Here is a 23,764-nt window from a genome sequence, read left to right on the forward strand (position 1 = left end):
TATTTCTGAAGTTGTGGAAGAAAACCCCTTATTCCATGTGTGAATTAGGCCATATTATTTGGCAATAAACTGAGCCATTTGCAGTTTGAAATTCATGTGCATCTGTCTCATCGGAGACTGCAGACGCGCTGTCAAAATATCGACTCGTCCGATTCAAATGCGCTCCTGGCTCTTAAAGGGGATGGGAGCTGGCACTCTCATTGGTTTGTTGGACGTTACGCCCAAACCACACCTACGGGTAATTAGGCTGCTTCAGACCAACCCTTTTGACACTTGCGCCGCGACGCAAGTGTCATTTATCCGCCTGTAAAATAGCGATAGCGCCGTAGAACCGCCCACAAAGCTACTTGCGCTTTGCGCTTCCCACTTGCGTTTCAGACCGTTAAAATAGGGCCCCTCTAATCTATCCTCATTAATGTTATCGACACATCCATGATTCATGGCAATGTTGTGTAAAACACAACATGCCACAAAGAATGCTGCGACTTTTTGAGGACCATACTGTAAAGTACCACCTGACCTATCCAAACACCTGCAGCGCATTTTCAGTATTCCGAATGTACGTTCAATTACACTGCGTGTTTGTGTGTGTTTCCTGTTGAATACAATTTCGCGCACTGTTGCTGGCATAAGAAATGGGGTCATGAGCCATGACTTCAACAGATAGCCGTTGTCCCCTAACAGCCACCCATCCAAGGGAGGATTCCCCTCGAATATAGCAGGAATGGTCGAGTTTGCCAATATGAAAGAGTCATGGCTTGAGCCAGGGTAATTAGCAAAGACATGATTTATTCAGCATCGGAAATGACTTGGATATTAATCGAATGAGTTCCGTTCCGGTTTATGTATACGAGTGCGTATACATAATTTTTATGTATACGAGTGCGAGTTTACTGATGGGGCAAGTCGAGCACATGGGTGCAGTCTATAGCACCAAGGACGACAGGGAACCCATACTTGGTCCAAAACTCCTGCTTTGTTCTTTCCTGGCTGTCAGGTGTAACGGGGAATTTTATGTATTCCCCAGCATGTCGGACTAGACCTGACGTAACTGCATGTATAGCCGAACTTATTGCCGATTGCGAAATGCACCCAATAGAACTAAGGGGATGCTGGAACGACCCAGATGCATAGAAATGCAGTGCCGCTGTAACTTTCACTTCAACGGGGAGGGCATAGGGACAGCGTGCACCTGTCCCCAGCTCATCTGCCAGGAGATGGCAGATATCTGTGACAGCCTGACGAGGTCAGGCGTAGCTTACGCCTGCATTCCACCTCACTCAGGGAGAGATAGGTGTGTCTGGGCCGGTAGACCCTCTCCCCCCGGCGTCTGATCCTCTGTCCCAAGACGTATTCCATTCCACTGTGCAATAGAAAAATTATGAGCAATCTCAACTTAACTGGTAAGTTGCAGAGTAAGGTTTTAAATGGACTTACAGAAGGTGATTTCGCAGTCTTCAGAATTGTAGTTCCTGATTCTTGACGGACAACCCACTTTGAAAGATGTCCTTATATACATGTGTCTCTTGCCACTATTGGTCAACCAGGTTAATTTGATCCGTCATTACGCCTGATACAATTCGCGTGAATAATTTGGGTAAATGTGTACGCTAGATTTATGCCTATTTATTTTATATTTATGGACACCACAATGATTTTCCTTGTGTGGTAATCTTTAATTTTCCTTGTAATGATGTATGGTTTGCAAAAATGGGAACTGCTGTCCGTGTAGATGAGAGAAGCAAAGTTTATGCGCGAGGTGCACAAGCAATCCGTATGCATCGCATGCGCATGTATGCATGCGCCCTTAAAATAGCATCTGAACAACGCGCCACTGACTTTAAACCAGGTATTTCCTGGTCAGTAGCGCAATGGTATTCAGAAACGGCAAAATACAGTTTGCGCCAGAACACGCCTCCTCCTTCCGCCGAACCGCCCCTTGGGGCGCATGATCAATCCCTAATTTACCGGCGAGTGGCGGTGGTGGGAAAAGAACGCTCTGCGCCAGTTGTAAACTAGCAACGACATATGCGCCAGTGACTAAGTCACTTGCGCCGGATGCAAGATAGGGCCCAGCGAGTGAGTGGACGAGCGAGGAGAGCGAGCGGTAGCGTGAGTGTCTAGTGAAGAAACTAACGAGTCCGGTAGAATAAATTACCCATCCTGTCAATAATCGGTTGCCGCTTCATTCCGACCTATAAGCAGACCAACTGCCGGTCAAATCACACAAAACAATAGAGACAGGCTATTTCTTTCGCGCTTGGCCCACTTTGGATAAATGTCGTTCATATCGCATGTGAGGACTTCGACGGCTGTGGAGAAATGCAATCCACCGTAGCCACGGAGAGCTGTCATCACAGAGTGGGTATCTCGTCGCAGACTTGCGGCATCGATAAGAGGAGCGGTGTCAGAAGACTATTATTTAGACATATTATTAGCACATTTCAATCAGACATTTTGACCGGAGAGTTAGAAAGGGCGTATCGCACTTCTGCCTCTCACACCGCTAGAAAGGTTCGTGGCTTTGAGTGTCGCGATTTCGGTTTCGATACGCGTATCGTTACAGCCCTAATTACCAGGCTGTCGAATAACGCCCACACACAAACACACACACACACAAACACACACACACACACACGGTGGCGGAGTGGTAATCAGGAGAGTCGGGAGAATTCCCGGTGGGCCGTTAACGTTTCGGGGCTGTCGGCTGATTACTGCGGGATAACAATATTGCGTTTATAAAGTTCAGCGCAGTCCGGCAACCTGAGCTGTGCGCCTGCAACCTCTCACTCACTCAACAGCCGCAACCCTTATAAACTGTCAACGTCGCAACCAAGTCGATTTTGTCTAGAGGGGACTAACTGAGCGGACCTCCCAAGGTGGTACAGCCCAGGTGGGTCTTCAACTGCAATTGGTCAGAAAGAGGTAACAGCTAATGACAACATTGAACTCTCATGCAGGCTCAAACATAGTGACAGCAAACACACACACACTTTTAAGGAGTTTTTCACCCGTATCCTTGCTTGCCCGAACAAGTTTGTGCGGCGTGCTTGTTGTTTTGTTTCCGGTGTTGTTAGATCCGGTATGGTGTTGTCGTTTTTCTAACGTGACAAATTGTTGCTAGACAGCAGGTGAAAAAATTACAACGTTTGCCAAGCCAAAAAAGCGTTAATCGCGCGATAAATAAATGAACGCTGTTAAAATTGGTTTGCATTAACGCCGTTAATAACGCGTTAAACTGACAGCACTAGTTATAACAAAACCTTTTCGACCCACATATGGCAAAATGTTAAACATAACATAATTAACAACATTTTGACAAAGGTTTTGGAAGTCAGATATGACACAGATTCAACCGATGTTTTATCTCTGCCTGATTATTAATTAATTGGGTCTCTGCCTTATTAAACCACACGATATTAAAGGTAACATCAGGACAACACATGCTAACATCAGTTCTGATTTTGGGCATTTAGCAACTACGCTTTCAGCAAAGAGACTGCACAGGGAAATTGGCCTATAAATTAGGCCATTGGATAATCATTGTTAGAAACACGAAAGACAATTCCAACCCCAAAAAAAATTAAGCATGGAATAAAAATAGTTAAGTATTTTAAAGCTGCACATGCACAGCAAAAGCGATCTTTTTCACGTCATGTGAGCTCCACAAAGGCAAAAAAGAGGCAAAAAACCAGAACAAATATAACCGCAAGCGGTGATTAACGGGGTCCGAGCAAAATGAAAAGTCAAGAATACACTAATGAAAGATATATAAATATGACATGATTATGAAGGAAAGATGTTCCCCTTAATGCCATACTGTGCCTCAGCTTTCAGGTGAGTGGGCACAAGGTGAAATTGTCTATTGATAAGCACACAACAAGCAAACACCTAAAAAATCTTTGAAATTCTGGGGAAATTAAACATTGGTAGTCAAGAATACTAAAGGAAGAAATATAAATATGACACAGTTAATTATGAAGGAAAAATGGTTAAAAAAGAAGTTCCCCTTAAATGCCATACTGTGTCTTGGGAGTCAGATTCTTGGAAACTAATGAGCTGGAATGTTGATTGCCTGATGAATTTCAGGTGCTGCCAATGTTGTGTTTCTTAAATGGGTGGCAATGACAGAATGTAATGTTCAGCTTGTTCATAATGCTCTAGTCGGTATTCAAACTCTCAACCTAAGGATCACCAGTACAAGACATTATCCCGTTGAGCCACTGACATTCCTGAACTGCACAAAGCCTCATTCACATGGTGAAAATGTCTATTGATAAGCACACAACATCAAGAAAACTCCAAGCACACATTTCACAAAATAATTAAAGGCTTTCTTAAAAGAGTACAGATCTGTGGACGTTAGGCTTTTCTATGAAATTGTGGGAAAAGTAAAAAATTATAAAAAAAAGTAAAAAAATATAGCAAAAGACCAGGGTGAAGAAGATGCATCTGATTTTAGAGATTGATATGATGAAAGAATTTTGAGTCCAGGTCAATCTGGTAATGAGAAATAAGGCTAGTTCATAATTCTTTCAAATAGCGCCACCTTTGGGTGAAGTACCACATTTTGGGTTTATGGGTATTGGTATCCCCCTGATGATGGTTGTATGTTTTTTTATGCAATAACAAAACGGTAATATAAGAAAAATGGGCTAACTGCTTCAACTTTATTGGCCAATATTTCTCAAATGGAACTAAATAAAACAAATTCTGTTTGATGATTTTTGTGAGGCTTGGTTTAAAGATTTTATGCGGCAATGTTTGTGAATATTTGATCATTTCTGTAGCCTGTGAATCTTCAATGATGTTTAAAGATTCTAGAGATTAATATTATGAAATAATTTTGAGTCCGCGTCAATCTAGAAGTGGAGAAATAAGTCTAATTCATGATTTTTTACTATAGCCTTTGGGTTTTTTACTATATACCTTTGGGTGCATTACCACAAATTTGGGTTAATGGGTAGTGGGGTTATTTGTAACCATACCTGAACATTTCAAGAGTTTTCGACTTATGGTATAGGCTTTTACAGAATTTGAGGGAAAAAAAACGTTACAGAAACAACAGGGGACCAAGCAGCGCTTGTCCTCTCTGCAAAACTACACATTTCCTCTAGGTCTGTGTATTTTTGCTGACCCAAACAATAAAGGTAAGACATCATTTTCGATTGCAAATGGAGAAGTTTGTTCTTGTTAGGGGGGGACCAAGCAGCGCTTGGTCCCCCCCTAACAAGAACAAACTAGCATACAATGTAGTCAGTGTTGGGGAGTAATGGAATACATGTACCGGCGTTACGCATTCAGAATAGTGTTGGCTCGTTCGTTCGCGAACCGGTTCGAATGAACGAGCCTTTAGGACTAACAAACCGAACCGGTTCGTTTCTCTCGTTCGTCTCGTTCACCATTCGATTCACCAGAAACTCGACTGAACGAACAAACGAGTTTCCGGTAGCACTAACTCCACTGATTCTGACTGACTCAGCTGAGAACCGTGCAATGGCGTGCATTCCATGATGCGATTTACCGCTACCGGAAACCAGGCTGAACGAATAAACGATTCGTGAACGACTCCTCCAAGTTCAGTCGAGTTTCCAGTAGCACTGAGTCTGACTGACTCAGCTGAGAACCGTGCAATGGCGTGCATTCCATGATGCGATTCACCACTACCGGAAACTAGGCTGATTCGCGAACGACTCCTCCCAGTTCAGTCAAGTTCCCGGTGAATCGATTCACCGGAAACTCGACTGAGCTGGGAGGAGTCGTTCGCAAATCGTTTTTTCGTTCAGCCTGGTTTCCGGTAGCTGTAAATTGCATCATGGAATGCACGCCATTGCACGGTTCAGTCAGACTCAGGGGTTAGTGCTACCGGAAACTCGACTGAACGAACGAACGAACGATTCGCGAACGACTCCTCTTGGCGAACTGAATCACGCGAACTGGGTCACGGAAACTAATCATTAAATCCACCACTAATTCAGAATACAAATTATAGCTAACTGTATTCCGCTACAATTTAAATAGTTGGTATTTAGAATACAACATTGTTGAAATCAATGGCTTACATGACGATACTTCTGTCTCAGCAGTTTATTCGTGCTTTCACACTGACAGCATTTGGTGCACACTAAACGAGTTTGGTCCCCTTGGTTCGGTACGTTTGCGTTGGTGTGAATGCAACCACCTCCCTTCGATGTGAACCAATCAGCCGACCGAGACCTCCCAGTGATTTGACAGTCAGACGCCCACATAAAACGTATGCTGGAAAACACACATAAAAATTCAGATGATTGAACGATCTTCTCTCTCTCTCTCTCTCTCTCTCTCTCTCTCTCTCTCTCTCTCTCTCTCTCTCTCTCTCTCTCTCTCTCTCTCTCTCTCTCTCTCTCTCTCTCTCTCTCTCTCTCTCTCTCTCTCTCTCTCTCTCTCTCTCTCTCTCTCTCTTTTAAGGCGATTTTATAGGCAACACCTATGCACTTAGCTCAGTGAAATTTTTTTTAGATGTAATAGCAAATATCTTTCTCATGAACATACCCTTATAGTCTTTGTTCCACTACAGCAAATTATAGAAAATAGTTCACTTTCAGGGAGACTTGGGCCTAACACCGAAGAAGAACACACCAGAATAGGCCTGTTTAGTAAGCAGGATTTGATGCCGCATTCCTACACTTATAAAATGCAATTCAATGTGGAAGTAATCCAAGTATTCAGAATACAATACTCAGATTGAGTGATGAAACGGAATACGTTACATATTACATTTTTTAGCGTTCATTCTGTATTCTGTAACTGGATACATTTTAAAAGTAACCTTCCCAACACTGACTGTAGTTCACTGAAACATACTACACACTCAATTCCTCAAATATTACCGGTGAAAGTAACAGCAAACTCTCAAAAGCTTCACAAAAATCTCAACTAAAGTGCATGAAACACATGTAGATATGCTAAATATATAACAAAATGCATACACAGGATTTTACAGTTGATAACAACATGGCGGCTGCACACGGAACAGTTACGAGCTGTCCCGTCACTGCGCGGGACTTTGCACACACGCGCACGTTACTATACTCCACAATGTGACTCTCAAGCTATCCCTCAGACACTCTCGACACTCTTGACATGTTATTAAATTATTACAGTCAAGCTTACTCTGTTTAATATCGACAACATTCCTGAAAAGGGGGAGAAATAATCAGTGAGAGAGTGATACGGTGTTGATTCCTCAACGGTAACTTTAGTTTCATGAGGAAGATCCTGCGATTTCCCTAGGTACGTGGGCGGAGACAAAAGCAATCGATCTCAGGCTAGCAGATTAAAAGGCAGCCAATCACATCTTAAAAATTACACAAGAATAAAGTCCACAATAAGCAAATTTTTTGTGTTTTAACCCTTTTCAAACATGTGATCGATTTTAACTTTGACCTAATTGTGTTTTTTTTCAATCCGTTTGAACTGTTAGTCGTGTAATCTTTTTAACCTTTTTAAACATCCTCGCAGACCATGAACTTATATAACTTTTTTACCTACTATGCTATAGTGTATTATCTTTCCCTTTGTCGCATGGGGACCATTTTGTAACTAACAATGTTGTTTATAATCAATGTAATGCAGCTTAGAGAGGGTTTCAGAGGAAATAGGAAAATTGCCTTCAATCAGAAAACATGTTCTTCAGCGCTATCTAATGGCCGTTAGTTGCTATTGCTATTTTTTGGCTTGTCATTCAATTACAATCGCCCTGAACTTTCAAAAGGGGGTTCAAGTGCCAAAAATTGGGTTCTCAAGATATCTACCTCTTTGTGTATCATCAAGTTTATATTATCAACATTGCATTGTATTATTTTAATGTTTATGTAAAGAAACAATTGCATCTCTGCAGCTAAACGCTCATGCAGCGCTGGCTGAAGACCAGAGTGCCAAGTATATGTGTTGAGACAATGAGAAAAGTAGTTCCCTTGGTTCGACAATACTCAATTATTATTTGTTAGAGTTTCTTACTAGGAAGGTGAGACACTATCAAGATAAAAAAAAATCTTTGAATCTGGAAGTGCCATCGGACTTCCACACCATTTGACAAAATGCAGATATTTATGTTGTGTGAATAAATCATGGTATAACATATCGTCCATTGAACGTCTTGCCTTGACCTGACTAAATGTTTGTTGGTGCGTAGCCAATAGTCTACCATGATTTAAGTCTCTCTAAACTCTCTTCTGCCACCAGCTGGATGAACCCCTTGTTTCGTATCGGTTACAAACGGTCCCTTGAAGGAGAGGACTTGTACAACGTGCTGCCGGAATACCGCTCGAAAACATTGGGGGAGACCTTGCAAAGGTGCGTTTGTGTGTATGTGTGTAAAACTTAAAGGTCCCATGGCATGCTTCTTTATGGATGCTTTTATATAGGTTAGTGGGCCCCTAATACAGCACTTGAAGTCGTTCAAGAAATTCAGCCTTGGTGCAGAATTACAGCCACTACGAGCCAGTCCCACAATGAGCTTTCCACAAACGTGCCATTTTTTAGAGGCAGGTCAAGGTGGACGGTGGGGGTGTGGCCCTGAGCAGCTTGCGGCCACGGTACCATGCGCTCGTGTTAACAGTGGATGTATCGCAATGGCGAGGCACACACAGCTTTTGTCTGTGTTCTGTAAATATCTAGAGAATTCTGGGGGCTCCGGAGTCCTGGAGCTCTGTATCTTACTACTATAATAGCAGGCCTGTCGCACCAGTTACTCAAGTTACTCAAGTGCGCATGTGCCAAGCACGAACGCATCTATACACGATATATATACATATACGAACATGCAAGGAAACGCACTAACATGAGCACACACTACACACACACACACCGCAAGTCAACACAAAGGCAGCGACACATACACGGAAGCACATGCACACACACGTGCACAAACACACACACGTACAGGGAAGATGTTTAACGGCTCCGCCATCGGCACATGTGCAGGTAAGAACACACACGCAAGCACGCACATGCGCACGAACATACACGGAAACGCACACACATGCGCACACACACACACACACACACACAAGCACGCTCACACACCACACGTCAACACGAAGGCAGTGACACATACACGGATGCACACACACACACGCGCGCACACACACACACACAGGTAAAGACGTTTAACGGCTCCGCCATCGGCACACACGCAGGTAAGAACAAACACGCGCACACACCAAAGCGACACTCGCCCAGGTAAGACGTTATGTTTTTAAACATGTCGACAAACTCTGCCAGGTAACATGTTCTGTCTATAGAATGTAGAAATTGCGATAAAATAAGGGAAGAGAAAACTGCTCACCCCTCTCAAGCAATGGCGGGTCGTTCATTTTGTCATATAAAAAACGTTAAATTCAAACATCGCACCGACCAGCATATCAACACAGAAGTCACGTGATACTTAAAGAGACGGTGTCCCATAACACAGAACGAAAACATGTCAATAACACAGTATGGTGAATTATGTCTATAAAGTCCACCAGAAGACTACACTTTGTTGCTCAAATGTAATATTACTCTCCACCTTGAGCCTCCCGAAATGTCTTTACACTTTGTTGCTCAAACTTAAAGGGATACTTCACCCATTCAGAACCGGCATTTTATCATTATCCAATCGCTATTGTAATATATTAAAAAAGTAATTTTTCCCTCAGTCTTCCCTTGGCCCAGCTTTCCTGATCTAATTTTCTCCCGAGATGACGTCAAATGACATGTTTGACGTCATCTCGGGAGAACTTTGCTTGCCTGCTAGAAGGGCAGAGGACTACAAACAGGGGCGTAGCTTGGGCCGGGGCTTCCGGGGCGGGGCCCCGGGGCCCTGGGGGGCCGGGGGGGCCCGGCCGCGTGGGCCCCGCCTAGCGCACGTCGGGGCCCCCCCCCGACGGGACCGTCGGGCCCCCGCGCGGCCGCCCGACGGTCGCCGTGCTGGCGGCGGTGTGAAAGCAGCATAAGATGTCTGGGGTGAATGTAGAAAGGAACTGACCGCATTATATAGACTCTCTTCTCTCATAACATCACAGTAAGGGTGGCTTATATATTTTATCTTCCTCTGCCTTAATGTATGTAATTTGGTTACAGTAGTGATATTTTGGCCAGGAATAAAAAAGTATACACAATCGCACTTAGGCTATTTAATTTATTTTCTTTTAGTTTAAACATTTACAAAAGAATAGGGCCTGCTGGGAAATCTGTTTGACCAATCACTGTGATGTTTTGAGTGTACATACGACGTCCCTACATGATACTCCCGTATACCACAATGCAATGCGGTCGTGTTTTTCCGAAGGAGAAGAAGAAGCTGATTAATCGCGAAAACGAATACATTTAATGATGGAGTCTCTGTCTTCGTTTAGAAACGTCAACAATTTATTTGGAATCTAACATAGAAAATGTAACATTCAAAATTAATTTAAAAAAACTTGAACAAGGAAATGTAACATTCAACATCAATCCAACAGCTTTCCTCGTGAGTGCCCGGATTGTTTACATGATGTGGGCCCATCTGTCTGCGTCACACAAATACCCGGCGCATTTACTGACGCACATGACGTTTAAAAATGTTCAGGTGTCCGAATCCTCGTTTGTTCGTTCCCTATATAGTGCACTATATCATGAACACTATATAGGGAATAGTGAGTGAGTGTATAGCGAACGACTTCGAGCACAGCTAGTATCTCCAACTCTAACATATTGTTAAAAGCTACGCCATACCATTGCAATGTTTTGCAAGCTAAAAAGTGGTACTAAAAAACGTAAAGAGAAGAAAGACCTGGCGCGCAATTCGAAATGTTTGCACAGCGTTTTTCCTGTACCTCACCATACCAGTGACAGTAGCCACGGCAGAGCGGTCATTTTCCAAGCTCAAATTGATAAAGACTTCTCTAAGGAGCGCCATGGCACAGTAGCGATTGAGTGTATTGGCCATACTCTCAATCGAGAATGAAAGAGCAAGGAAATTGGATTTCACCTCTATTATCAACAAGTTTGCTGAACAGAAGGCACGCAGAGTTAACTTCTGAACGGGTAAGAGCAGTTGTTATTTTATTATTGGTTATGGCCGCTGTGCCATGTAGGAGTATGTTACCATTGGCCATTTTGATTAGGCCATAGTTGTGCTGTTTGGGAAATGTAGTTGTGTGGTCAGCTGAATGGAGTATTTATGTTTTGTTTTTGATAGTAGGCAGTGTGTTGCAAATACAGTGTACGTGGTCCTAATAATGTTTCCGTGATTTTGACGTGTGATCTAGGGATGCTAAGTCTCTCCATGGTTCTGATGATGATTTAGCGTTCTCTCGTTGTGGCGGCTGTTGGCTTAGGCCCTATGGGGGAGTGGATGCATTGTGTGTGTGTGTGTGTGTGTGTGTGTGTGTGTGTGTGTGTGTGTGTGTGTGTGTGTGTGTGTGTGTGTGTGTGTGTGTGTGTGTGTGTGTGTGTGTGTGTGTGTGGGGGGCCCAGTGCGATCTTGCCCCGAGGCCTAGCACAACTAAGCTACGCCACTGACTACAAACCAGTGGTTCAGCAAATTTGTGAGCCCACCAATAAAGGATGAGGGGGGGCGGGAGCTCGCATACGAGATGTAAACACAATGTCCGCCATGTTTCTTCACCGCTTAGCTAGAGAACAAATTTGCAATGTGAAACAGCCAAAGTGGATTTTAAAAATCTATTGTTGGATTCGGACATTCAGGGCTATTAATACGAGACAGAATACAGCCAGGAAGAATTGACACAAATAGAGGAAGAGGCTGCTGCAGCTGAACAAGCCTTGCCTGTTGCCGAGGAGCCTGAATGCGCTGGTTTTCTCTGTTCGGCTTTAGACACTAACATAGTCCCTGTGCTGCAACGAATTGCAGCAATGCCAGTTTATTCTAGATTAAATGGCTGAATCTGGCGAGGACGGGCCCATGTGTGTAACCTATCACCCAGGCTTTACATCTCATCTGAACAGTTGGGTATTGAATACATATTTCCCGACTCAGAGAGTGAACTGGAAACTAGCCAAAGCCCGCCGAGAGAAACAGACGTCTGAGCGTAGAGTAAGTGTTTGTTTTTTTAACTAACACATTGGCTACAATTGTTTTGAGTCCCGGGGAACGTGACAATGTAGTTATCTGAAAGTAGCCGATCTTATTGGCAGATCATAGGCTACGTTACCTTAGCTTGAAGTCTGTGTAATGCTGTATAGGCTACTCAAGGCATAATTTATTTTGCTTTGCTAATGTTCTTTCTAATTCTTTCTTAGACAGTATCGGCTTCCTGTGTTGTCCAGGCCATCAGAGCTAATTACCCAGAACAAGATGGGCATTACCGTGGCTACCAGGAGACAGTAGATGCTCAAGATGTGCTGTGACTATTTTGACTCTAGCATGCACGTTTTATTTTTGTAAATAGTTATAAATAAAACTTAAAATTCATTTTGGTTGTTGTGATTTGTTTACTTACCCAAGTGCTGTTACGCCTCGTTTCCACATACGTACATTCTCGTATGCGATCCAACCGTCTCCGACCGAAAGTCCATTCATTCCTATGTGATTCTCCGTAATATCAGTTTTTCCTCCGAGACTCCTCCCCTCCGTAAAATTTCTGTCCGGTATGTCCGTAATATACGTTCAAAAAATTTAACTTTCGCCGTCGTTTTACGGAGATACCGTATGAAAGTTTTTATGTTTTTCACAAAATTTGTAAGTACCTGGCAGGCCAAACTCCTCACCGATCTCTTTCCAAGCCTGGTTGGTTTTGTTTTTATCTCTGTATATGTCGATCCTCATGTTCCAAAGTACCGGTCTCCTAAAAACGGCCATTATCATACGCTCCCACATCTTTTGTCTCATTTTCGTCCGCTTATCCGGGGTCGGGTCGCGGGGGGAGCAGCTCAAGCAGGGGGCCCCAGACTTCCCTTTCCCGGGCCACATTGACCAACTCTGACGGGGGGATCCCGAGGCGTTCCCAGGCCAGTGTTGAGATATAATCTCTCCACCTAGTCCTGGGTCTTCCCCGAGGTCTCCTCCCCACTGGACGTGCCTGAAACACCTCCCAAGGAAGGCGCCCAGTGGGCATCCTTACCAGATGCCCGAACCACCTCAGCTGACTCCTTTTTAAGTAAAGGAGCAGCGGCTCAAATCCGAGTTCCTCACGGATGGCTGAGCTTCTCACCCTATCCCTAAGGGAGACGCCAGCCACCCTTCTGAAAAAACTCATCTCGGCCACTTGTTCCCGCAATCTCGTCCTTTCGGTCATCAGCCAGCCCTCATGACCATAGGTGAGGATAGGAACGAAGATCGACCGGTAGATCGAGAGCTTCGCCTTACGGCTCAGCTCTCTTTTCGTTACAACGGTGCGGTAAAGCGAACGCAATACCGCCTCCGCTGCTCTGATTCTCCGGCCAATCTCACGCTCCATAGTACCCTCACTCGCGAACAAGACCCCGAGGTACTTGAACTCCTTCACTTGCGCTAAGGACTCATTTCCTACCCGGAGTAAGCAATCCATCGGTTTCCTCCTAACATCTTTTGTCCGTAAATAAATTCATGTCCGTACGTAAAAAACTAGCGACTCCTTCCGTAAATTTACGGAAGCACGGATACGAAAAACATACGTATGTGGAAACGAGGCGTTAGGCCCCGTCCACACGAAGCTGAATTGGGCGAAACCGTTCCGGTTTCGATCTATCCGGTTTCGGAGTATCTCCGTAAAGACGGAGTCAAGCGAAACCGGGTTGATCTGTAGAAACGCTGTAGTACACATGCCAGGCCAATAAGGGGCGCTGCTTCTGCTACAGAAATCCAGAAGAAAATTAAATAAGAAGAGACGAGCATGCGCATAAAGGCTGCCCCCCGAACCACTAACAACACAAACAAACAGTCAGTCAACAGTCTCAATAAATAATGGCTTAGCAACCCAACAAGGGACATGATCTGCTGCAGAACGATTACAAGCCTGTAGTCCACCATCATCTTTTTTGTTGTGAGTTCTGTGACTCTGCGGGTTTAACAGTCATTGGCTAGCGGGTCGAGGGGTGGGGCAATGACGTCATGGTTTACAGTCGGTTTCAGGCGTCCACACGAATCCAAAACGAAACCGGGTAGATTTGAAACCACCTCCGAGGGTGGTTTCAGAAGTATACGGTTTCGGTCAGCGGATTCAACGGCTTCATGTGGACGGAAGGCCGAACCGTACAAGACCTTTGCGGTTTCGCCATGAAATCGGCTTCGTGTGGACGGGGCCTTATACTAAAGTAGGCCTACTGTATAAGATAAACACTTATTTCAACTGGGGAGAAAAGGTTGAGTAGAAATACTTGATATGCTGAGCTACTGTAATTAGCTAATGTTTTTATGCTGTACAGTAATATACAAATGATGCGTTTGAAAAAATGAGGGCAGAAGTCTAAACTATTCAACGTATCGCGGGGATATGTTTACACAAAGTTTGCTCGCGCTACCACTCGCGCTAGGACCATGGGTCCTTCCCCCTCCAAGCAGAAACAGGCGGGCAGTGCAGCGAGCGCAATGCACTGTGGTAGTTGGAGGATTTCTTACTTTTGAGCCAGATAGACACTTTCTCAGGCACATTTATAATACATAGAATTATTAACTTCATATAACCTTCATATCTCCACCGGTGAAGTATCCCTTTAATATCACTCTCCTCCCTGAGCCCTCCCAAATGTCTTGCGATATAGATATCCCCCCCTCCCGCCAGTGGATTGTTTTAGTTGTTTTATTTTTCTTATGTTTTGTGACTTTAGGCTACTGCTGCCTATCTTGGCCAGGACACTGGAAGAGATGTTTAATCAAAATGATGATTATTATTTTTCAACTAACCAATAGTACTTGCCTTACATTTTAAAATGTCAATGCACTTTTCAGCCCTGAATAACAGTAAAAGCTATTTAATAATTGATTTGCATGCATAGTATACTACACTTTCCATTGAATAATTACCTTGTTAACATAAATTGACACATTTTATAATGTAATCAAATGCTCACACACCAGCTGCTTTCAGACACACGTGTTAGTCCTGATATTCTCCTGATGGGCCGTATGTGTGAACAACATATCCTGACATTTGTACCCTGAATAATACTACCCCTGAGGTAGTATTTTCTCTGTAGGAAATGTAAATTACCTTATATGTGAATGAGGAGTAGAACGTCTATATTTTTCACACCACTTCAGTGGGCGTGTTTATGACGGTTCTGCATGTCATTGAATGGCATGGCCTAAATGATAATCAGCCTGTTGCCTTTTGTTCGCTGAATGGTTAAAAAATATTTAAATGTTGGCACTGCTTATAAGAGTAATTTGTGGAGAACTAATGTTATACGTTGTACAATTATACGCAAAATGTTATTATATTTTGTGCTCAGAAATTTGTTACATTATCGACGGGGGTTTCCACATTATTGCTATGGGTTTAATTACAACTAGACGGAGACAATAGCGGGCAAAAATCCCTTTCTCCTCCATGTCGCAGTTCACGTACTTCAGGGAGTCAAAGCCAAAGTTCCTTTCCCCCAATTCCTTCTCAACCATGGCTGAGATCACCCATACTACGAGTCTCATTGTGGAAACACCAGAGACGTAAGAGAACCCGACATGTTATGCGCCATAACACCAACAGCAGAACTGTTATCTAAATAACAAAGAAGTGTTCAACACTTGTGTTACAGTGTGTGTATTCACACACACACACACACACACACACACACACACACACACACACACACACACACACACACACACACACACACACACACACACACACACACACACACACGTGGCGCTTGCACGGTCGTAGCTCATTGGCGGGCCAAATTCTCTGGGCGGGCAAGGCAGAGAAAGGAGAGGTAACTTGGCCCCTTATGGCGACATATGGGGCCAAATTCGTAATCGGAGCGTCTGAGCTTTCATTTTTCCCAGGCGGAGCAGGAATCCTAGTGCTCATTTTAAACCTAACGTCATTTCTGACCCTGCGGGACCATAGGCAGGCTAGGGGAACTCATATTAATGTTAGAAAACCTCATAAAGTGACATTTTAATGCCATGGGACCTATAAATAACACTTTATAATTGACTTCTCATATTATTCTTATTTTAAGCTCCAAACAAACATGTTAAAAATCAAAATAAAGGTAACATTTGAAGTAAGCATATAGCTTTTTTGCTAAGAATGGCAGTTTCTAATTGCCGGCCATCTTGGTTATAATTCTAGCTGGGTGGAGGGATCTAATTTCTGGCACAGATGAATGAAGCCCATTTAACCCTCTTTAACAGATACTGGGATGAAGAGTGCCTGAAGGCATCCAAAGACCTGAAAGAACCAAGCTTATCCAAAGCCATCATCTTTTGCCACTGCAAATTCTATGCAGTGCTGAGCATCATCACATTCATTGAGGTAATTTACGCATTGCAGGCCGACTCATCACTTATTTAATCCAACATTTTTCAACCAAAGAGTTGGCTTGTTGTTTTATTTCACCCTGAGAAACGTTTATTTTTACATTTCGAATAGTTGAAATTTTCATTCGAGATATCTGTAACGTAATTGTGACTAGTCGAAAGGACAGATAGTGATATCTGTATTTCAGTTTTGACTAGGCAAAACTGAATTACAGATATCTGCAAAGATGGCACTGAAAACGACATTCAACTCGTCACACATCTTAAATGGCAATTGCAGATATCTGTTCAGTTTTGACTAGGCAGAATGAAAGTTAAAGATATCTCAAACGTCATAATATTGCAAGCCAATTTGACATAAATTCGCTAGACTTGATGTGTTGCAGATATCTGTAATTCAGTTTTGCCAAGTCAAAAAGAACATTTCGGATATCCGCAACTACATTCTTTCTATCCACAATTGTCATTTCAGATATCCACAAAGACATTCCTCCGAGGAGAAATTACGTCACGTTTGCCAGTCATGTCTATGGGGTTTCTGATTACAGATATCTACAATTCAATTGCAAATATCCACTATGTTAATTGCGGATATCTGCAACTGAATTGTAGATATCTGTAATTCCAGTTTGAAATATCTACAATTTGATTCTGACAAGTCATAATTCCAGTTTAATTCACCTCAATATAAGCCATCTACAAGTCCCTTTTCAAATGACTTAAATTAAGTTTATACTAGGCGAAATTACGTTGTAGATATCTGTAATTAAAGACAAATTATAGGCCCGCCTCCCACTTTAGGCGGAAGCGGAGCAGGTTGTTGTCGTTCAAATCATAATTCACAATTCACCTGTGCCTGGTGGCTAAATGACAATTCCGTCTGCCGTCATTTCGCCTAGTCAAAACTCTAATTTAAGATATCTGTTATCACATTTGGTGGCGGAATGAAAGTTACAGATATCCCCAATGTTAGATATGTCTAATCAAAATTAATTTCAAGATATCTATAACTTCATAAAAGATATCTTCAATTAAATTATGACTATCCCTAACTCCAGTTTGAAATATCTACTACGTCATTTTGACTAGTCATAATTCCAATAAGAGATATCTACAACGTCATTTTGCCTAGTGAAAACTTAATTTAAGATATCTGAAAAGGGACATGTAGATATCTTGAATTGAGATGAATTAAAGATATCTTGAACTGGAATTGTGACTAGTCATAATCAAATTGTAGATATCGCAAACTGGAATTACAGATATCTACAGTTCAGTTGCAGATATCCGTAATTCAAATATTGTGTATCTGCAATTGAGCTGTAGATATCTGTAATGAGAAACCCCATAGAAATGAATGGCAAAAGTGACATCATTTCTCCTAGGAGGAATGACTTGTGGTTATCTGAAATGACAATTGTGGATGGGAAGAATGTAGTTGCGGATATTCAAAATGTTCTTTTTGACTAGGCAAAACTGAATTGCAGATATCTGCCACACATATCCAGTATAGTGAATTGATGTCAAATTGGCTTGCCATACACACCTCGTTGCCTGTGTGTGACCCTTGGTCGGCCCTTGGACATCACGAAAAGAATGCAAATTGTGTTTGAAGCAGAGCGGAACCCTCTCAAACTGTTTGGAGTTGACGGGAAAAAATATAGAATGTTAATTTTTTTCCGTAAGTTACAGTCATACTTCAGTTACAGTGATACAATGGCATAGATTACTTTGTTGTCAATCATATAAGAGATATTAAAATGTTTCAAAACAGAACAAAAATGGTTTTGAGTTCACTGGCTCTTTAAGTCTAGTGAAATTCAACTTATTAAATTGAAACCCAAGTAAACAATTTTAATGGCATACCATCTACATGCAGATGACTAGTAATGAAATCGAAAAACTCTTCTGGTGTTTTTATTTCCTCCTAAATGCATATGTATATTTACCTTAACCTAATACCTCCACATAATCAATTGGCATTCACTGAGAATCGGCAGATTTGCGTTGAAGCGACAGCGCCTGCTGAATGTAACTTAATGGATCGTCTGAGCGTAACCACTCTCTGCTCTCAGGAGGGGACCAAGCTGGTCCAGCCGGTGCTGCTGGGGTACCTGTTGCACTACTTTGAGACTTACGACCCCAACGACAACCATGGTTTACAACTGGCATTCTGCTACGCCTTCGGCATATCCCTATGCTCCCTTCTGCTCGCGGTGATGCATCACCTTTACTTCCATTATCAGAAGCTGGGCATGAAGATACGGGTTGCCCTGTGTCACATGATCTACAAGAAGGTGAGCCTATTGGACTGGGCTGGAGGGAGTGGATGTTGCTTGAAACGGGGTGTATTTTATTAAGCAATATGAATCATTTCCTCAAGATAAGAAGTCATTATAAAGACTGAAAGAAATGGAGATTCTTGGAGCTTTTGAAGTTCACGTCCTGGAACCACTGTGAAGAGGGAGGGAAACAGATTTTTTTTACGGGTCAAGGTCGTGGTTGGGTTATTTATTCATGTTGAGACCCCTGAGTGTCTTAAGTTTTAATGTTGTTCTTCTGTCCAACCAGGCCCTATGTCTCAGCAACTCGGCCACAGGGAAAACGACCACAGGTCAGATCGTCAATCTCCTCTCCAACGACGTTGGCAAGTTTGACGAAGTATGTGAAATCTCCGAAACGTTTGATCAAAGTTGCTGAATGCAGTCCATTTTAAAGACAAATTAACATAGCATTCACAGCTCATATAGTCCAGGGAAAGGTTCTCTCTTAACCTGGTCCTGGAAAACATCAATCATGACAGTAACATTAATCTACTGGTAGACTGCAGCCATCGGGGGATCGAACCCAGTAGACTATCCCCTGTGTCTTCTACACTTGGGCAACAGACACAGATATACCTACCTACCTTCAGGAACTCCTCACCCCCCCGACAAACTCACGTACACTCCGTTCAGGATCCACTCACACCCTCCAAACCTGACATACGAAGCTGTGCACCATGGGTGATCGGGCCTTTTCTGCTGCTGCCCCTAGACTATGGAACGCCCTCCCTGACCACCTGAGGGCTCCACAGACTACAGCTCTTTTTAAACGGAACCTCAAAACCCATCTCTTTAAAAGAGCATTTAGCTAAACTTTCTTTGAGGTTCCCCCTTTTTAATATTTTTTTGGTATTTTTTTCTCTGAAGCACTTTGAGATTCTTGAATATAAAGTGCAGTATAAATAAAATTTATTATTATTATTATTATTATTATATCTCTCCTCTAGGTGTCAGCATGTTATTCGTAATAGTGCGGCCATTACTTGACAGCCTGCCAAGAACAGTCCCACTTATTCAAGTTCCGGTTTGCATTTTAATTAGTGAGCTTGGCAACTAGTGTGAAATATTTTGGTGGCCTCTGCTCCTTGTTCATTGACATGAATCTACTAAATTCCCTGCACTGTAAAAACGAAACTTAAAATTGTTTGTCTCATTATGATTTCTGAGTAAAATGAATATAAAGCATTAAGTTTTCATATCAACTGTGCAATGCAATTTAGTCCAACCAACAATGTTTTGGGTCAAGAGTTAGGCTCACAGTAGTATCTTTGTTAGCAAGACACACGGGTTTAAGTCAGACGGTGTCTGAGGCTGGGCCAACTACGGTGCACATGCGCATTTCGACACTTTGGAAAATACGGGGTTTCCTAACGGAATTTTCAGATGGTAAATATTGTGGCGAATCCTACCCCCCGGGGAGTCTGGGTATTCAAGATGCCGGTTGAGAAAAAGGGGTTTATTGCCTTTTGTCAATTTAGGTTAAGTGGAGTTTAACGGGTTTGGGGTCTTTATTGTTTGTGTGTTGTTTATTGTGCGTAGTGTTGCCGCCACCGTTACCGAGACTTGCATGTCCGTTGGTTGGTTGTGCGGTGCGCTGTGTGTTGTGGGTGTGTGTTAAATAAAGGCAGCTCTCGGGATCGTGCGGTGTATGGGGCACGAGAGTTGCTTCACCGTTTAACCTGTGCTCCCGTCTCGTGCAGAGCAAGTTTGACCATAATGTCAAACTGACATTATGGTCAAAAAAAGTCACAACCTATGATATAATCTATGATCTTTCTTCTCCCTCACTCACTATTTAGCGTTTTTCTCCATCACAACAAGAAGGCTGCTCCTAATTTGTTTCTTCCTTTCCTCTCCAGCTTACTCTTTGGCTGCCAGCCCTGTGGGTGGCGCCTATCCAGGTAGCAGTGGTGGTCGCCCTACTGTGGGCAGAAATCGGGCCCTCGTGTTTGGCTGGCATACTAGTCCCCATAATTCTGATGCCCCTGCAAACCCTGTTTGGGAGGCTGTTCTCCATGTTCAGGTATCTTGTATGCCCTTCACACAGCAACATCATGCAATGCATTCAAATCTGCAGCAGGGTTTCAGATGCTATTAAATAAAATACTGTGTCGTAAATTAAATTATTTTTCATCATTAATCATAGAGCACCTTTCAGAGGGCAATTCTCCAACTGAAATCCTCTCCTGCCAGACTGAGCCACTCCCCTAAACATATGCCTAACAAACTAGCTTCAGCATTTTCGGCTGAATCAAATGATTGGATGACTTATTACAGGCCTGTGACAGCCACAGGTAAAGGCTTTTTTATTTATTTCAACAACTGACTGACCCTACAACTATGCTTGTAAAATAAATAGCCTATCCTACCTTGAGCTTTTATGACATCGATTTAAGGGTATTACGTCCGCATACGCATTACGTTAAGTATTTGACCTATGATGCATTGCAGGAGCAGGATGGCAGTGCTCACCGACAGCAGGATTCGCACCATGAACGAAGTGGTGTGCGGCATGCGCATCATCAAGATGTACGCCTGGGAGAAGCCCTTTGCGTCTCTGGTTTCACGTTTCAGAGGGTAAGGAGGGGTTTCAACAATTTAAATGGCCCCAAATCTTACCCCCAGGTGTGAATTTGTCCACTTGTGGTGTATCTGTTGTCGAGTGTTCGCACCGCACGCGCGGTGATTTATAGGAACTATTGCGTACGACACACACCGCTCCGCAGAGGTGTGTGTGTGTGTGTGTGTGTGTGTGTGTGTGTGGCACGCACGCCATCCCGGGACCAACCTAGTTCGTGACCCACTTGTTTCCGTGGTTCGTCGGTTTCACGGAGGCGCTCGGCCCGGCTCGGCTCAGTTCTTAACCCGGCCCGACCTAGGTCACTCTGTTAAGTCCCTTCACAACAGTTAAGCTTTAATACGAATTCAGACCTGACCCCCGTTTAGGGGGATCAAGATCTCTCTTGGTTAATACGAAACAATGATGTATCTTTTTGTCTTGGGAATTAACAAAACCTCTTTTATGTCTCTGCCTTATCACCCTCTATACACGTCAGTCACAATCAACCATTGCTTGTACTATGCGCCACTTACCGTGAGGGGATCAGCTGGGAGAGCGCGTCGTTCTGCTTTGCCTGTGTCGAGGAGTCGACAGGGAAAAGGACTCGAACGATTGAGTTAACCTACTACAAATGTAGTCAGGTAGATTTATTTTTAGGTCCAATAAACACAATAACTTTTACAACTGAGTATAGATTTGAAAAAAAAAGACAATAAAAGAAGAAGAAAATAGATGTAAGATGGACAGGATTTTAACCAAACTATGCTAAATCTAAGAGGGGATCCTAATTGCGCCTTTCCCCAGGAAGGGTAGGCAGCGCTGTAAAGGGGGAGGGGAAACTAATTCCTTCTCAAAACCCCAACGGCTCCCGAGCGGGTTTCTCGGGGAAAGGGTTTTAAGACTAACCTAATGCTAAAGGGGATTCCTACTAAAACCACCAACGGCTCCCAAGCGGTTCCTCGGGGAAGGTGTTTTAAGACTAATCTAATGCTAAAGGTGATTCCTACTAAAACCACCAACGGCTCCCAAGCGGGTCTCGGGGAAGGGTTTTTTCCGAGGATCACCACTAAAAAGAAAAGAGTCTGAACCGAGCGCGGCAGTATCAGAGTCCTTAAGATGAAAATCTATTGCTATGGAGGCCACAGTATTTTGGAGCAGAAGAGCAGAGCAGAGCAGAGCACACGACACCACACCAACAGCAGAACACCCAAAAACAGACTGAGCTCTCCCTGCAGATCTCTCTGCTTAACCCTTCTGATAACATAATATCTTTTGTTATACGTTTCCAGCTTCCCCCTTATTTTGCCCGAGGGGCAACAGAAGAAGCTTGAAATCATGCACATGTTATCACATGCCGATTGTTCCCATATCATGGGGTCTAAAGGGACACACGTTCTTTGTATTCCTCTTATGTTTCTCCACAAGGAGATATGTTTAAGCATTCAATTTACTACATAAAAAGGGTATATAATGTAACCAGTTGTCTCTATGATAAGACATTTTAAGGCACACAATTTAACACATAAGAATATCTAAAGTAAGCAATTTACTTTCTCGTAAGATATATAAGGCACACAAAAAGGATATAAGGCAAGCAATTTATTTTATCATAAGATATATAAGGCACACAAGAATTTATAAAGTAAGCAATTTCACTTTATCGTAAGTTATATAAGACACACATATTTATAAAGTAAGCAATTTCACTTTATCGTAAGATATATAAGGCACACATATTTATGTACGGTGACCTTTGTTGACAGCATGGTCTCACAGTATGATTCTGGGGTGATTCTGGAACGGCTAGGTGCATCAATATAGTGAGTCCTATCGGGACACACGTCAGTGTGTACTCCACCCAGATGTATGATGGGTAGACCTACACTGTACCGGCCCTAGGACTGTACAAACTCTAGGAAGCTGGAGTCTCTCCATCATACATTTAGCCCAACAAATAAAATGTAATTTAAAAACATGATGCTGTCTCTAAACCCCCCTATCCCGCCATAGGGAGGAGATCAACAACGTGATGAAGAGCTCCATGCTGCAAGCCCTAAACCTAGCCTCCTTCTTCTCGGCCAGCAAGGTCATCATCTTCATCACCTTCGCCATCTACGTGCAGCTGGGCAACACCATCACGGCCAGCAGCGTCTTTGTTACTGTGTCGCTGTACAGTAACACAGCCACCACTGTCAACCTCTTCTTCCCCAGGGCCATCGAGCTTCTCTTTGAGAGTTATGTGAGCGTACAACGGATCCAGGTGAGGGTTAGCGCCCGTATTTCCCCACCAGGTATGAGGTTGATTGGCCATTAGGAGCCTGACGAGTTTAAACACCTCTCGACGATTTCTTGGGGTGCTTCAAGCATGCTCACATGTAATCTACGATTCTACCTACATTTTGCCTAACCTCAATGTACTTTCCTATAGATTTGCCCTCTAATATATCATCC

General features: G+C 43.1%; 1 protein-coding gene across 1 annotated transcript in view; it reads left to right on the forward strand.

Moving 5' to 3' along the window:
- Positions 1 to 23,764, forward strand: part of LOC130380844 (ATP-binding cassette sub-family C member 4-like) — a 56,953-nt gene that overhangs the window by 2,807 nt on the left and 30,382 nt on the right. Inside the window, exons 2-8 of the mRNA XM_056588208.1 lie at positions 8,224 to 8,334; positions 16,304 to 16,424; positions 18,505 to 18,726; positions 19,001 to 19,090; positions 20,613 to 20,776; positions 21,205 to 21,330; positions 23,324 to 23,573. Coding sequence (XP_056444183.1) covers positions 8,224 to 8,334; positions 16,304 to 16,424; positions 18,505 to 18,726; positions 19,001 to 19,090; positions 20,613 to 20,776; positions 21,205 to 21,330; positions 23,324 to 23,573 — 1,084 coding nt within the window. The remainder of the gene's footprint in view (positions 1 to 8,223; positions 8,335 to 16,303; positions 16,425 to 18,504; positions 18,727 to 19,000; positions 19,091 to 20,612; positions 20,777 to 21,204; positions 21,331 to 23,323; positions 23,574 to 23,764) is intronic.

Source organism: Gadus chalcogrammus, chromosome 4, assembly GCF_026213295.1.
Source record: "Gadus chalcogrammus isolate NIFS_2021 chromosome 4, NIFS_Gcha_1.0, whole genome shotgun sequence".
NCBI classification, from domain to species: Eukaryota; Metazoa; Chordata; class Actinopteri; order Gadiformes; family Gadidae; genus Gadus; species Gadus chalcogrammus.